This window comes from Colias croceus, chromosome 22 (genome assembly GCF_905220415.1).
Source record: "Colias croceus chromosome 22, ilColCroc2.1".
In the NCBI taxonomy this organism is placed as follows: Eukaryota; Metazoa; Arthropoda; class Insecta; order Lepidoptera; family Pieridae; genus Colias; species Colias croceus.
The window spans coordinates 5,166,499-5,181,650 of NC_059558.1; the positions used below are offsets into that span (position 1 = coordinate 5,166,499).

General features: G+C 33.3%; 1 protein-coding gene and 1 long non-coding RNA gene across 3 annotated transcripts in view; both read right to left on the reverse strand.

Moving 5' to 3' along the window:
- LOC123702044 overlaps positions 1–15,152 on the reverse strand; it is a 63,281-nt gene that overhangs the window by 19,883 nt on the left and 28,246 nt on the right. For both annotated transcript variants that reach the window (XM_045649707.1, XM_045649708.1), the window contains exons 2-4: positions 13,219–13,423; positions 12,427–12,614; positions 9,901–9,996 (exon numbers count right to left, since the gene is read on the reverse strand). In XM_045649707.1, coding sequence (XP_045505663.1) covers positions 9,901–9,996; positions 12,427–12,614; positions 13,219–13,387 — 453 coding nt within the window. In that variant the 5' untranslated portion in view covers positions 13,388–13,423. The remainder of the gene's footprint in view (positions 1–9,900; positions 9,997–12,426; positions 12,615–13,218; positions 13,424–15,152) is intronic.
- Positions 6,108–7,105, reverse strand: LOC123702046. Its single transcript, XR_006752804.1, has 2 exons — positions 7,063–7,105; positions 6,108–6,488 (listed from the first exon to the last, which is right to left on the reverse strand). It is a non-coding gene; the product is annotated as an uncharacterized LOC123702046 (long non-coding RNA).

The window sequence follows — 15,152 nt, forward strand, 5'->3', positions numbered from 1 at the left end:
GTGCTTTCTCAGCGTTAAATCGAATTCATAGGTAGGTTAGGTACGTATTTAAGAAATACACAAGGCCAAGAACGCCTTTCTGAATTAACAATGACTGTCATTGAGAAAGAGCTGTTAATTGAATTAAAACAATCACCTAAGTAAGTACCTACTTCTATTCCGATGTTATAAAATATTTCCTTCAGAAAGATCGGCGTTTTGAATTAGAATATAAATGATCTGTACAATATTTTATAATAGTATAATGTCATACAGTTTTATATAATTTATAGATACAGATTTTAATATGATTGTATTGGTAAACGTTTCACTCAACTGTTTGCGGGCGCGCGTGTGAAGATTTAGAAGATTTGATTCGGTATGTTCACATTTTTTATAAGTTTTATAACGAACATAGGTACCTACTTAGTAACACAGTGTATACCTAATTCAAGAAAAGGGTACCCAGCAAACACTTCGAAAAATTTGGGCTTGCCCAGTCCTTACACCCTAGGCACGCCACTGTACATACGCAGTATCACGTATTAGTAAATGCATAAATTATATTCGGATTAGGCTAAATTCTCACAGCACCTGTCAAACTACATAACTTACGCATCATTAATTGCTTTATCTTGAGAAAAATCACCGTACAAATTCCGGTTGCAAGGAAAACGTTGCAAAAATCGTGCAAAAATCAAAGTAAATAATTCGATTAATATCTAGATTCTAGAATTTGTAAATAAAATCAAAATACAAATAATTGGTAGCATCTTAAATCTGTAGTTACTAGTAATATAAAACTGTAGAGTTGGTTTGATCGGGATAATCTCTGGAGCTATTGAACCTCTTTCTCAAATTCTTACACCGTTGAATATGCAAGTGATTCCATGAAATACGGACGAAGCCGGAGCGAACCGTTAGTTTTCCAATAAAACTAAAGTACGAAATTTTTAAGAAGCATCTAGAACCTTCCATTCCTAATCATCTAGAACTAGAGTACGCGAGATTGCAAACGCCTAGACTATAATGTTCTAACTTCCAACACTAACATGCCCGAACCCTTTGTAAAACCATAACAATACCACGAGTTTCATTCATCCGGCTATCATATTGTCTAGCGATGTTAAAACATAATCAGCATTGTCGGCCACATCCTACAATGTGTCGTCGCAATTATTTGAATAATATCTTGATCATAATATCACGGTATAGAAATAATGTTTTGTCTGAACTCTCAGCACAGCATGCGGCTCGGTTCAGAATCTGTTTTGTATCTAATATCAAAATGAAATGATTTCGTTTTGTATTAATTTAAGGGCTGATTTTTCAATCCTCGGTTAAAACTTATTCGTCGAATACCTACCTACCATTTCAAAATGTATTCTTATTGCGTGCAATTGACAGCTGTTTAAAGTGTCATTTTAATATTATTATCGTGTAATACTTTATTGGACGGGTATGAGACTTAACCAATGATTGAAAAATCGGTCCTTAGATGTATAATTCAATAGGACGACTTATAGATAAAAAGTACTACTTAAAAATACAATGAATTGAATACAAAATCAATTTTAAGTTTTAACTGAAATTTAGTACATATATACGCAGTTAATGTACCCTATTTGTACTTTTGACCTATAAAAATTACCTATTTGTTAACTATTTAAGTTTTAATAAGTTCATATAAGGTTCATATGGTTTTAATCTACATATAAATTAGACACGCAAAAACTTATATTAGGTAGGTACATATTATGTATCTAATGAGTAAATGCACTTTATAATTCCGGTTAAAAGTAACCGGTTTCTATTTAACTAAGGAAACAAAATAGTTCTAATTAATTAAATAATTAATCTTATTTGTATACTATAGCATAAAAATTCTGATCGAAAACAAACAAGTCCAATAAAAAACGTAAACATTAGCTTAATCGTATAAATTAATTATCTGTGGTCGATTTTTCCTCAAAATATAACAAGGTTTGGCTTATTTATTTTAATGAACAGCAGATAGGTACATTTTCTACAGTGACCTCATTTTGACATACATTTTATTTAAAAACTAAATCAGTTCAAAGGCCAAACGAGATTAATTTTTGAATTAGACAAAAAAATCGCAAACAAAACTGCAATACAATTAACAAACTATACCAAAAACAAGGACTTAGGGTGCTTTTACACCAATAATGTGCGAGGATATGTGGTTAGGAATGTGTTTGTAAACTATGTAAAGACCAATAATTATCTATATCGCTTCATTTAGTTTAAGGTTTGAAGTTATACTATTGGTTATTTACAAACACATTCCTCGCTACACATCCTCACACACGATCGGTGGAAAAGCACCCTTAATGAAAAAGCACTGCATAGTAATAGACTACTATTGTAGTCGACTTGTATACGAGCCACTATTGTGGTTTTTAATTAAATATCCAATATGTATATGCGTCTATACAGAAACCGCATGTTTGTGTGAGAAGAATAGAAAACTATTCATATTGCTCATAAATGACTACAATCAGCTTTATTACAAAGTGTGGTTTATTTAATCTATGCATTAACGTAATTTCGCGAATAGAATAGAATTTTGTTATTATAACTGTACTATAAAATAATATAATATAAAAAAAAGTTAACGTTTTAAGATTTCAATACACAAATTGGTACTTAAAGAAACGGGAAATGTATTACCAGCCATAAATACTTAAAATTCATTTTTAATTTCGGTCGATAGTCAAATTAAATAATCAAAATTAGTTCAGCACTAAGCACACCTATTAAAACAACAGGTACAAACGTACTATGTGGATCGTCGTAATCTATTTTAAAATCTTATCATTTCAGGAAAAAATAACACCACACAAAACCAAGATGCGTTTCTTAGAATATTTTTACAATACCAAAATCCTGTGTAATTACTAAGACAACTCGAATAAAATGTATCATGTTAAACATATTATATTGATTTTACTCGATTTTAGAAGGATTGGTAAAGTTTAAAAGGACAAACGTATTTGCTTAAGATGATTCAACGTTTAAATACCTAGTTTGCAGTTCCTGAGCGCCGAGACGAATGTCAAAACGCCAAGGAATAGAATACGCTATCGATAGAAATTGACATAAGCGTACGATGTTTTGCCTAAGGATTCGGTCACCCTACCAACGACAATGACGACCACGAACAAAATTTTCAACCAGTCGCAATTAAATAAAATTGTGCAAAACACAATTAAAATGACATTTAAGAATTTCCTGTCGTATTGGTGTTTGGAAACATTTTTTTTTGAGATTAATGAATAAACAAACAGGTTTTTCATAGAAACGGTGGCTCCTAGAAAAAAATGTATTTAACATTTTTTATAGATAATTAGATGATCTACAATTTTGGTTCGGGTGATTGTATGATAAACTTATCGTCTCAGCGAAAATCGCAAAAAAACCCTATTTTTTTTATTAATTGACCTCGAAATTTTTTATTTCCGAGTACTAGAATGACGAGAGATTTAAATATTGATTTTGAACAAATTTCGGCAAGATTGGAATTTTGGTCGTGGTCGTCTTCGTCGTTGGTAGTGTGACCGAACCATTACCAAAATGTCATGAGCTTATGTCAATAATTAGCGTTAGCAGTTTCTATTCCATGGCGTTACGTACGTTTGTCTAAAGGCCCTGTGAATATTACAAACTTAACACGTTCATATGTTAACAAATTATGAAATGAAATGAAATAAAAATCCTTTATTGCTACAGACATAAAAACAAAAAGAAATATAGACAATAAATTTTAAAAAGCAAAGGGCGGCCTTATCGCAAGGTAGCGATCTCTACCAGGCAACCTTTACAGTAAAGGAAAGAAGTAAAACAAAATGTGGGTGAGCAAAAACAAGGCAACTCAAATTAACATGCCTTACATGTTAAAAAAGTGGGTACGTGAAAAAAAAGGAAAAAATAACATACCTATTATATGATTAGAACGAACGTCATCTAAATTTATCTCTTTTTAAACAGTATACTCATAGTGTTTCGTGAATACCACCTATTCTACTTCAGAAGATACCTATGTACCTGATACATTATAATATAAATATATCCTAATGCCAACTAGGTACTATTACTTGCCAGCAAAGATAATAGTAACGAATATTTTTAAACCACAATCCAAGCAAAAAAAAAATTAATCCGAATGACGATAATATTTTTTATGTTACTTCAATTATATACGTACGTGACATTTTTTTTTAATATAAAAAAATAAGGATAAGGCTTCTTAATTAGTATCTACATAATTACTTTATTATTATTTATTTAAATCAGTGTTTTATCAAATCAAATAATCAAGCCCAACGAAAATAAAAGTTAAAAATCTTAAAAAAACCGAAAAAGTTATACTTTTCGATAAAAGTCGTCAAAATATAAACATAAAACAATACCTATAATACACAACATAATCTCGGTTCCTAAAAAAAGAAAATAAAATCAATTGTATGCAATTTCTTGAAACTCGTAAAGTTTGTATTGCTAACAATTACTACCGATTTTATTGCGTTTTGGCACAGCCTTTTAATTTAATTTAAAAACACCAAAAAAACGCATACAAGAGCCGCGTCGCAATTTGCAATCTTTTTACGGAGAAAATAATTTTACATAAGTATCAAAATTGAATTTAAGTGACTTATTAGATTTCCAATCGGAAATGAAATAACAAAGGCATTTTTAATACGATAGATATTTTTGTTTTCCTTATAAAAGGAATTATTTTTCATCCCTTCAATTATAACTCCTTATTTATGGCTTTAAGGTAACACCATTTAAAAATTAAGTCTTATTTCCCATAATAAGGGTGAACTTTCTATTCAAAAATATTTCCATTTTATATCATGCATTTTGAATAATATCCCGAAGTAGCTACCTATACCTATTTCTAGCAATTTATACATCCATCTTTATTTTAAAAATACCTTATATTTCTCCACAACTCCAACTAAAACAGCCTTTGCCACAAGCAACTCACAATAAAAAAAAATACGATTCGAAATTCGATTATAAAAAGAGCGCGGAAATTCGCGCGCGTGTACACCGGACGCCCAACGTTTTCTGTCATTGAATCATTCATAGGCCGTCTAAGAACTTCATAGGTGTACTATCGCGTACAATTTGCGTACAATCGAATTTAAAACTCATAATATCTATACATATAATGAAATCGTAGGAAAGTGAAAACTGTACATTGAATATTTTTTTTTAATCTTCGGGTGTGATCTATAATCGATATCGAAGCCAAAAATACAGTTTTTAGAGTTTTTGTTTGTTTGTATGTATGTCTGGGATAAACTCAGAAATTACTGCTTGAGTTGAATTCAAATTTGGTACAGAGATAGCTTGAGACCTGAGGAAGGACATAAAATAGGTTTTCTTTAACTACACGGGCGAACCGCTGCAGTTGTCGGAACGCTAGTAAACTATACGATAATAAATATCAAGATATTCAATGCATTAATGACTTTAAATGTGTGAAACTGTGAATTAGATCTACATCGATTGAGGTTACCTTCACATTTAGAAAATTTTAAATAGTTCTATGCGCTTTGAGTAAAAAATAACGGCGATTATGCTCCAAGGAGCCGTGAAATTAAAATATGCGTTTTTATAATTTTTAATGACCTTATAAAAAAATGTTTTCATTAACATTAATACTTAAGCTGTACGTTAATATTATACAATATCATTGAGATAATATGAATATGGAGCAGACACCACGAACAAAATCTGTGCGCCAAGCGCGGCGGCGCGGGGCGCGCGAATGACGGCTAGACAGTCATAGATTATGCGATGTCACTGACTCACCGCTATAGAGGCGACACTTTGTTTCATTCTGTCTATTTTATTGGGTGCCACTCCTTACATGCACGTTGACTTGAAATTTTCTTTGTACTTACTTAATATTTATTTTAGGTATAAACTGACTTTACTACGCGGGGCTAACAATATCTGGCATATAATATAGGTGATGTAAATAGTGACGTCATATGGAATAATTTAATTTTTTTCGGGTTTTAGGTTCAGTCAGGGCTATGGGAAGTTTCATTCCTTACAAATTGAGCCTTTTTTAGAAAAAAAAATAAAAGCCGTGTAAAAATTGTGTTTATTTAGTTCATCATCCTCAGAACATGTTCCCGGCTCAGAAATTGCTTGTATTGTTCCAGTACTATTGTAGCACACCTTCGGCTAAAATAAATTATAATAATAATAATGTTAGTGATGGCTAAAATAATATTTTATTTGTTATACAAATCCGTAAAATTTTATTATTATTACTAACATCAATACAAGGAACAGCAGACTTCTTTAGAAAACGCCTTCCCGCTTTTGTGGTATATTTATCCTCATCGCGAAAATGCAATGAACAGACGCAAGTTCTATCGGATGGTAACCAGGTTTCTTCACTGTGGTTGTTTTGGACAAATTTTACCCATTTTTCCCTTTCTTCACGGCCCAGACATGGAAACCTTGAATAGAAAAAATATTAATTACTTATCTCTGAACTAGCGGTCCGCCCCGGCTTCGCCCGTGGTACATATTTCGCAATAAAAAGTATTGGTATGTTCTTTCTCAGGGTCTAAAGATTGTCTGTGCCAAATTTCATCAAAATCGGTCCAGTAGTTTATGAGCCTATTCATTACAATCAAACAAACAAACAAAGTTTTCCTCTTTATAATATTAGTGCAGATAAATAAATAATAATTCAATTATACGTTCAAGTCAGTAGCTTATACAATATCAATTAAAAACTTGATAAAAATCAATTAACAAAAAAAAAATTGGTGATTAAGTAATTGATTTTCATATTTCATGATTTCACCTTTTTTCAATTAACAACCAGTCTATGCTTTTCTAAATATATAAAATTATTATTTTATACTATAAAAATATACGCCAGCAAATATTACTAACAAGTAACAACACTTATTTCATGCCCAATGTCATATCTTAAATTTATAATCTATGACAAATGACGCAAAATGTCGCCCGCCAAAAATTTTGCTCTAGCTAAGTTTTAAAAATTATTATCTAGTTACTTACTGATGAAAAGTTTATTCCTTTGCACTTTTCCGTATTATTTGTATTATTTGTGTAATATCGTAACACACACGTAGGCATATTTGATGCGTTTCACTTTAAAACAAATAAAAAATGAGCGTGACGTTCGCGCCAATGAGCGAGCAAGCGACTGAGTTCAGTTACGCCAGATGACGTATGTTGAGCGGAACATAAGAGATGTAGGCGGTATCGTCTCCATATTCATATTATCTCAATGTACAATATACATATAATTCTCCATTATTATTTATAAATTTGCAAATTAAATATTTTCCTTCACAATTTTTTTTTTTTTGCACTTGCAAGACGTAAATAATACAGTAACTAATAAGTAATGGTATTTAATGTAAGTTCCGTTATTTACTGTGAAATAATATTTTCTCATCAGGATTTCTTAGTGACAAAAAAGTATAAAAATTATCAGATTTCCTTTCTTACTACATTGAAATCTTTATCCAATTCACCCCACTAGAAAAACCATTCAAAGGAATCAATGCCAAAGACGAAAATATATAAAAAAAACTCCATCAAAAATTCAAAAGCATATCCTTTAGAATAATATCTTCGAGTCAGATGTCTGCGATTAACCACCATACAATCATATAAAACCATAATGTACGAAACTCGTTCCATCGTCTGTTGTTTTATTTTACAAGACGTTTCTCCGAAATTCAATATGATGTATTGTATTCATAACATTCTTCAGGTTGTTATGATTTATTTTTAATGTACGGCTATTTGAAAAGATGTATTGAATGTACATATGGCAGGAGGTAATGTTTAAATAATTTCTATAATAATGCTTTTCCTTATCTTCTATACTCGTTGTTTTCTTATGTTTCTAATTCCACAACTTCTTATGATCGACGTACCAGTCATTTTCAAAGGAAACTGCGTTATAATAATCGAGGTTATTACAAAAAATATTTCGGTAAGAAAACCTTTATGAACGTGGTAGAATTTTATAGGTAAAAAGTAAAATTCTAAATAGATTCTAGTCTTGTGTAAAATATGTTTATGGTGTATAAAATGATATCATGCTGTCTCCGTGAGTACAAAATTCACGATCTCAGACTTAGGTGTATTGGCATTTTGAAATTTATTTATATTAATAACTCGGGCCCCGGAATCACAGACACAATATAGAAAATCTATTGTGTCGTGGACCGCCGACCGATCGGGCCGCTCGGGGCTCAATAAGTTAAAAGTTGGTTAAATTGCACAAATCAAGCCAGAACATCCTTTATAATTATTATTTATTTGAGAAAAATAATCTTACATAATCTATAATATAAAAATGAATCGCAAAATGTGTTGGTAAGCGCATAACTCGAGAACGGCTGAACCGATTTCGATAATTCTTTTTTTATTATATTCCTTGAAGTACGAGGATGGTTCTTATGTAGAGAAAACGTAAATATGTACCACGGGCGAAGCCGGGGCGGACCGCTAGTATAACATGAATTTACTGTCAAGATTTAAATTAACTACCACTTTTTTCTGATAGGTGTATGTACCATAAAAGCACAGAATACATAATAGTAGCTAAACGCTACAGAACGGACACTCTCCGCCTCCCGCCAAAATTAAACACTTACCTCACCCCGCACGATCAGACATGTTATGGTACCCATTTCCCCGCAAGGACGATACCAACGACGTCTTTAGACGAAACGCAACGAAGATTGACAACATTAATCAAATTGACTTAAAGCAATTTTATTATTTTGGATTTGTGATTATCGTTTTTCGTAGAAAATGGTTAGATATTGTGCTGTTTACGGATGTATTTCATCAGAAAAACGCGAATTTTTATTTACGCTAGTCACAAATGTGCCAACCTTATAGAGTTTACACACACATTTGCAGTCTCTACAGTGTGACTGTCAAAACTATAATTTTGTATGGAGTGTCCGGGGTGTGATAAAAGTATATAAATCGATTACATAATGTATGGAATTGTAAACTCTCCACAAGACAATTTTAATCAGTGCCATCTATACGACTCATGTGAAACATACGTGATTTACCTATGCAATCTACATAATTTACCAGCAGATTGTTTTTCTTAGTTACGTACTATAACGCTAGATGTCGCTAAAGTCAGATTTCAATAAGATTCTTTCTTACAAATATTTGCTTTTTATTGATTTTTATGAGATTGACTGTGAGATTGACGTAAGCTGTAGATACGTTTATCTACAGCTTACGTCAATCTCATACATTCGTAGTCTATTCTATTGAACGCTACGCTAACAGAAAGCCACTTGGCTAGGGGGGCTGTTCTCCTAACTACAGAATATAATAGAATAACTTACTATAAATGGACTTCCAATAATTGGTGATGTGCTTAAGGGGGCTTTAAATTTAAATTATAATCACTAACCATATCAGTTATCTTCTTTTTAATATAGCTTAAGGTCCTTACTTCCTTACCTTACTTTTTGTTTTTCTGAGTGATATTTCAGTATGATTTTTGTCTGTCTGAAAACATCTCAGTCCCATGGTGGAAATCACTCCGAAAATTATAAATTTCGATAGATGGCGCTATAATAAAAAAAATTATGTGTGCAATTCACACGTGGGAGAAGTGAAATCTTAATTTTCTTTGACCACGCATGTAATCGCTACATAGTATAAAACAAAGTCGCGTTCCGTCGTGTGTTGTTTATGCTTAGATCTTTAAAATAAAACAACAGATGGGGTTTTTTTAATAGATAGTGTGATTCTCGAGGAAGGTTTTAGTATATTAGGTTAACCGCAAATCTTAAGCGAATCCGCAGGCGGTAAGGTAGTGTAATATATTAATTTATAACTTACCTCAGCCCAAAAACAGACGATGAGTGAAGAGCCAGATAGGAGCAGTGGATAGTATGCTGATAGAAGACTCGTCGCCCATGTTTCTTGGAATGATGACTGTGAAACAAACAAATATATAAGAAATTTTATACTTTTTATAATTAAAAAGAGAAACTTTAAGTTTTAGTTTCTAAGCTCATTGCATTCATGAACAGCTGCAGCGTATAAATTTTATATGGGCCCAGGCGGGAAAGTACTTAAAATACTGGACATAGCAAATTTTGCTGATAGGAAACATTTCTTTATAAGTTGAAAATAACTGCTTTTAAAGATTTTTGAAATTGAACGTGATAATCTCAGGAAGTGAGGGTCCAATTTGAAAAAATATTTTCAGTATTACATAGTCCATTTATTGAAGAAAGCTAAAGAATACAAGCTTATACGCTAAGACCAATAGGAGAAGAGCATGGCGAGTAAAACCGCGGGGCACAGCTAGTGAAAATAAGTCAAACACTGTTAAATACACTATCAGTAATTTGAACACCAAGTGGTATATCAAATATCTATTGTCTGCCACAAATATGTATTCGGTTGCAAATATGTTTATCATGAATTCCAACAGATGGCGCTATGTTCCAACCAACCAATGATATTAAAAAAATATGCCAATCAACATTTTTATTAATTGTGGCAAAACACGATAAGATATCGTATCAAATTCATGCTACAATTATCATCAGTGTTTTTGATTAAAGCCATCTCAAAATATTATATTTTTCTTGTTACATGACATGCTAATGTAACTTCTACTTGGTGTATTTTGCTTCTGCTATAAATTAGTACAAAGACAGTAACATAGTACTATGATACAGTTCCTATGCAATTTACCCCGGTTCCGCTTAGTTTTAACCAGAGTAGAAATAAAATACCTATAGTAGTATTTGTCAATAATACTGTAGTTTTCTACTGTTACATCGTGAAAATAAATTCAAAAAAATATTGCGAGTTCCTTCCGTAGTTTCCTTCAAACAAATCAAGACCTTCTTCCTGGCCTTTCGATAATCATTTAAATTTATTTACGATTCCTTTAAGACTCGGAATAATTCACAATTTAAATACATACCTAAAGGTAAATCCAATCAGTTCATCAATGTAGGTATTTAATTATTACCATAACAACCAAAATGAACAGAATCATTATAAAATACACCTATAAATCAAACCTTATCTACCATCAATATCAAAATACCTCTGTCAAGTTCCAATACATTTCAATAGCTGTTCAATAAAAAACAACATCTATACTGTGTATTCTTCATAACTAAATGGAGTCCCTTATCGTTGACCTAAATAATGTGTTTATTTGATTCAACTGATCATGTGTATAGGTCAATGGGCACACGGTCAGCAGTGTGGGTATTTAGAGCCAGCGCGCACGAGCAACTTTGTCTCCGCAACTATTTTGTCTCTCCCATCAATTTGTATGGGGAGTTGCGTCGCTACGTGCGCGCACTTTCATACTAGCCCATGGGTGGGAGAGACAAAATAGTTGGGGAGATAAAGTTGCTCGTGCGCGCTACCTCTTAAGTACAAATATTTAATATTAGTACAAAACATGCACACATAAAATTGATGACAAGGAAATAATTAAAAATAATGATTATAAAATAAATAGATATCTATCAAGTATGTGATTAGGTGCATTTACATAAAATACGACATTTTAAATAAAACTGTAGGTACCTACTATTTAAAATGTCGCATTTTATTTTGCTTTATTTGCAAATCTTATCACTAGAATGAATCGTATCGTCATCGTATTTTCGTCATTCCGTGATATTTTTATAGGTATATAGAGATACAGTCAATCCTAATTTACAATATAAGTGAGGAACGCGACGAGATACAGAATCTAATGCTCTATGGACTATGACCAATAAAAGTTTTGAAATTACTCAATAATAACAGGAGATATGAAATGCGCGCAGAATATAATAAAACGTGAACATCCCAACAAACTTGGTAATTACTTTATTAACAAGAAATTGGAATTTGAAAAATCTCCAGCTCAAATACAAAATTGACGTTGCGTTCATAATATAAAGCGCGATATCAGATCATAGTAAACAGGGAATAGGGCAGGTCCGAAGTCAGAGCTTGCAGACTCGCTAAGCAATAGCTGCGCGAAGTAGCTCAGTCTGGGTGGACGTGATATAAGGGGGTAATATCGACTACAACACAAGCGTGCAGCACCACAAAATCTACAGTTCCCACTTTAATCAGAAATCCACACTACTCAAATTGCCCATTACTCACAGAAAATATAAGGAACGCGACAAAGAACAGCATCTTCTGCGTGTTCATGTTTACTTCTAAATTAAAAACAAACTGCGTATTTTCTGGGAGCTAACAGAGTAACCATGTTTACAATACAGAGCAGTTTATACCACCAAACGACCTTAAATTTCCCCATATTTACAGAAGATATAAAATAAGCGCCAGTAGTACCTAAGATTAAATTCCCTATACTTATAAACCAATACTTACAGGAGAAATAAAATAAGCGCCGCGTATCAGCGAAGCGAGGAACGCGACGAGGTACAGCATCTTCTGCGTGGTCACCTTGAACGCGCGCAGCACGTTGGGCGCCTTCAGCCGCCGGTACTCGGCCACTATGCACACGGTCAGTTGTACAGCGCACACGAACGACACGGCTAGGAACACGCCGCCTATGCCTGGAAGTGGATAGATTTGGGTTAATTTTGTAGGGTAGTTTAATAATTTTTTATAATCTATATACTTATATTATAAAGCTGAAGAGTTTGTATGTTTGTTTGAATATGCTAATCTCAGGGACTACTGGTCCGATTTAAAAAATTCTTTCGATTTTAAATAGCCCATTTATCGAGGAAGGCTATAGGCTTATATATCATCACGCTAAGACCAACAGGAGCGGAGCACTGCGGGTAAAACAGTGGGGCACAGCTAGTTGCATATAAACAGAGTCGAAAGGTAGAGTAGGAACGTGCCGACAGCCGTCAATACGTTACATATAGAGGATTATAGTCACATCTCAACCCCACATTGAAAAAATATGGATTTTGTTTCAGATATCTATAGGGAAGATAGTATGTTCAGCAGTGGAATTTGACTAGGTAAAAGGACAAAGTAGACAACTGTATTGCACTGCAACACTGCAGCCGGACTTCCGGCTCGCCACTGCCACTATGCTACGAGTGAACTCACACCGATTATAAGGCATTCGACCCCACAACTCACCGCCATCACAGCATCGCATAATACCCTGCTATCTGCAGCAAGAACTACAAGTGAACTCACACGCATGGTACGGCATGTTCGGGCCCGCGCACTCGTCGCCCGCGTATCTGATCTCGCAGAGGCACGTGCCGTTCATGCAGTCGCCGCGGCCACTGCAGCCGAGCGCGCAGCCCGCCCCACGGCTTGCCGCCATCACAGCGTCCGCATAGTACGCTATCAACGAACGCATCTTAGTACTAGCGACGCCGAGCGGCGCCTGCGTGACCTGGAATTAAATTACAATGTTATACTAGGAAGGAATGTATTCGTAATTAAACTACGTGTATTTATATGAAGTCTACGCTTTAGAACGAGCGTGGTCGCTGGTCAGGGACAGAATGAAGACTGAAGAATACATTCTTATGTAATTTGAAGAATATAAGAAATATTGTAAGAGTATAGAAATTAAATCGGTAGTAACATATTTATTCATGTGCTGTTTTAATGAAAATTAGTTTAAAATTCTTCTAAGTTCTAACTACTTAAAGTTGACTTCCAAATTTGATTCCATTATCCTTTACGTTCGTCGCGCTTTTGCTTTATTTGATAAATAAAACAATTAAATATTATTCTCTTAGAACTATTTTCCTTCTAATCGTGTTACTTCACACAGCATCAATTCACGGCATAAATAAAATACTCCGAGTCTATTCATAACAGGACATTGGCAAAACTGATGCAACACAATACTCATTCATAAATTGAATCGAATTAGGCAATTCATATTCGTATGGAGGATTGTTGTGTGCTATTATAGTATATACTAGCTGCTTCCCGCGGTTTCACCCGCGTAAATGAGTTTTTCCTTTTAATCCTAATTTCCTAATCCATATGACATATCAGAATAAGAGTAGCCTAAGTTTCTCTTTATTACATCGACTATCTGTCCAACCGAACATCGACTGTCTGTTCCATAAATTAGCCAGAAGAAAGAGACAGTCCGAAAGATACAAATTGTAAAAAAATATTATTTTGGTATTAGTAAAAAGCGGTTATTTTAATATTACAAACAGACACTCCAATTTTATTTATGGTATAGATTATATGCTGTTTGTAAGTCGTCTCTGCGTCACCATCCATAATAATATCATCATAAAACTTATGACGCAAAGAAGTCCCTTATTGCACGCCTCATAAGCGAAGCGTTGAGGTGGGTACTACTATCACTTCGCGCAAAACATCTGATTTTTCAAACTTAAAATGTCTTTATGTATCATACATTGCACTTGTAAGATAATACATACACACACATATTAAGAAAAAACACTATTTTTAACATTCATGATATTTTTGATGTCATTTTTGTTATTTAAACTAGTTAAAAAACAGTTTAAAAAAGTTCTGTCTTGGACGTCCGTGTGTCTGTATGTGCGGAGGATTTTCTTGTTAACACGATAGCGACCGAAATACTTTACTAATCGAGTCTTTTTTTTTCTCTTACGCTTGAGTATGCTCAGGAATAGAACCCTTTCATTTTTCAGGGTCTGATTCGATGTGGTTTAATTGTTATTAAATAAACAAAAAAAATATCGACTTTTTTGCACGCCTCATAAGCGAAGCGTTGAGGTGGGTACTACTGTCACTTCGCGCAAAACATCTGATTTTTCAAACTTAAAATGTCTTTATGTATCATACATTGCACTTGTAAGATAATACATACACACACATATTAAGAAAAAACACTATTTTTAACGTTCATGATATTTTTGATGTCATTTTTGTTATTTAAACTAGTTAAAAAACAGTTTAAAAAAGTTCTGTCTTGGACGTCCGTGTGTCTGTATGTGCGGATCCTTTTTCTTGTTAACACGATAGCGACCGAAATACTTTACTAATCGAGTCTTTTTTTTTCTCTTACGCTTGAGTATGCTCAGGAATAGAACCCTTTCATTTTTCAGGGTCTGATTCGATGTGGTTTAATTGTTATTAAATAAACAAAAAAAATATCGACTTTT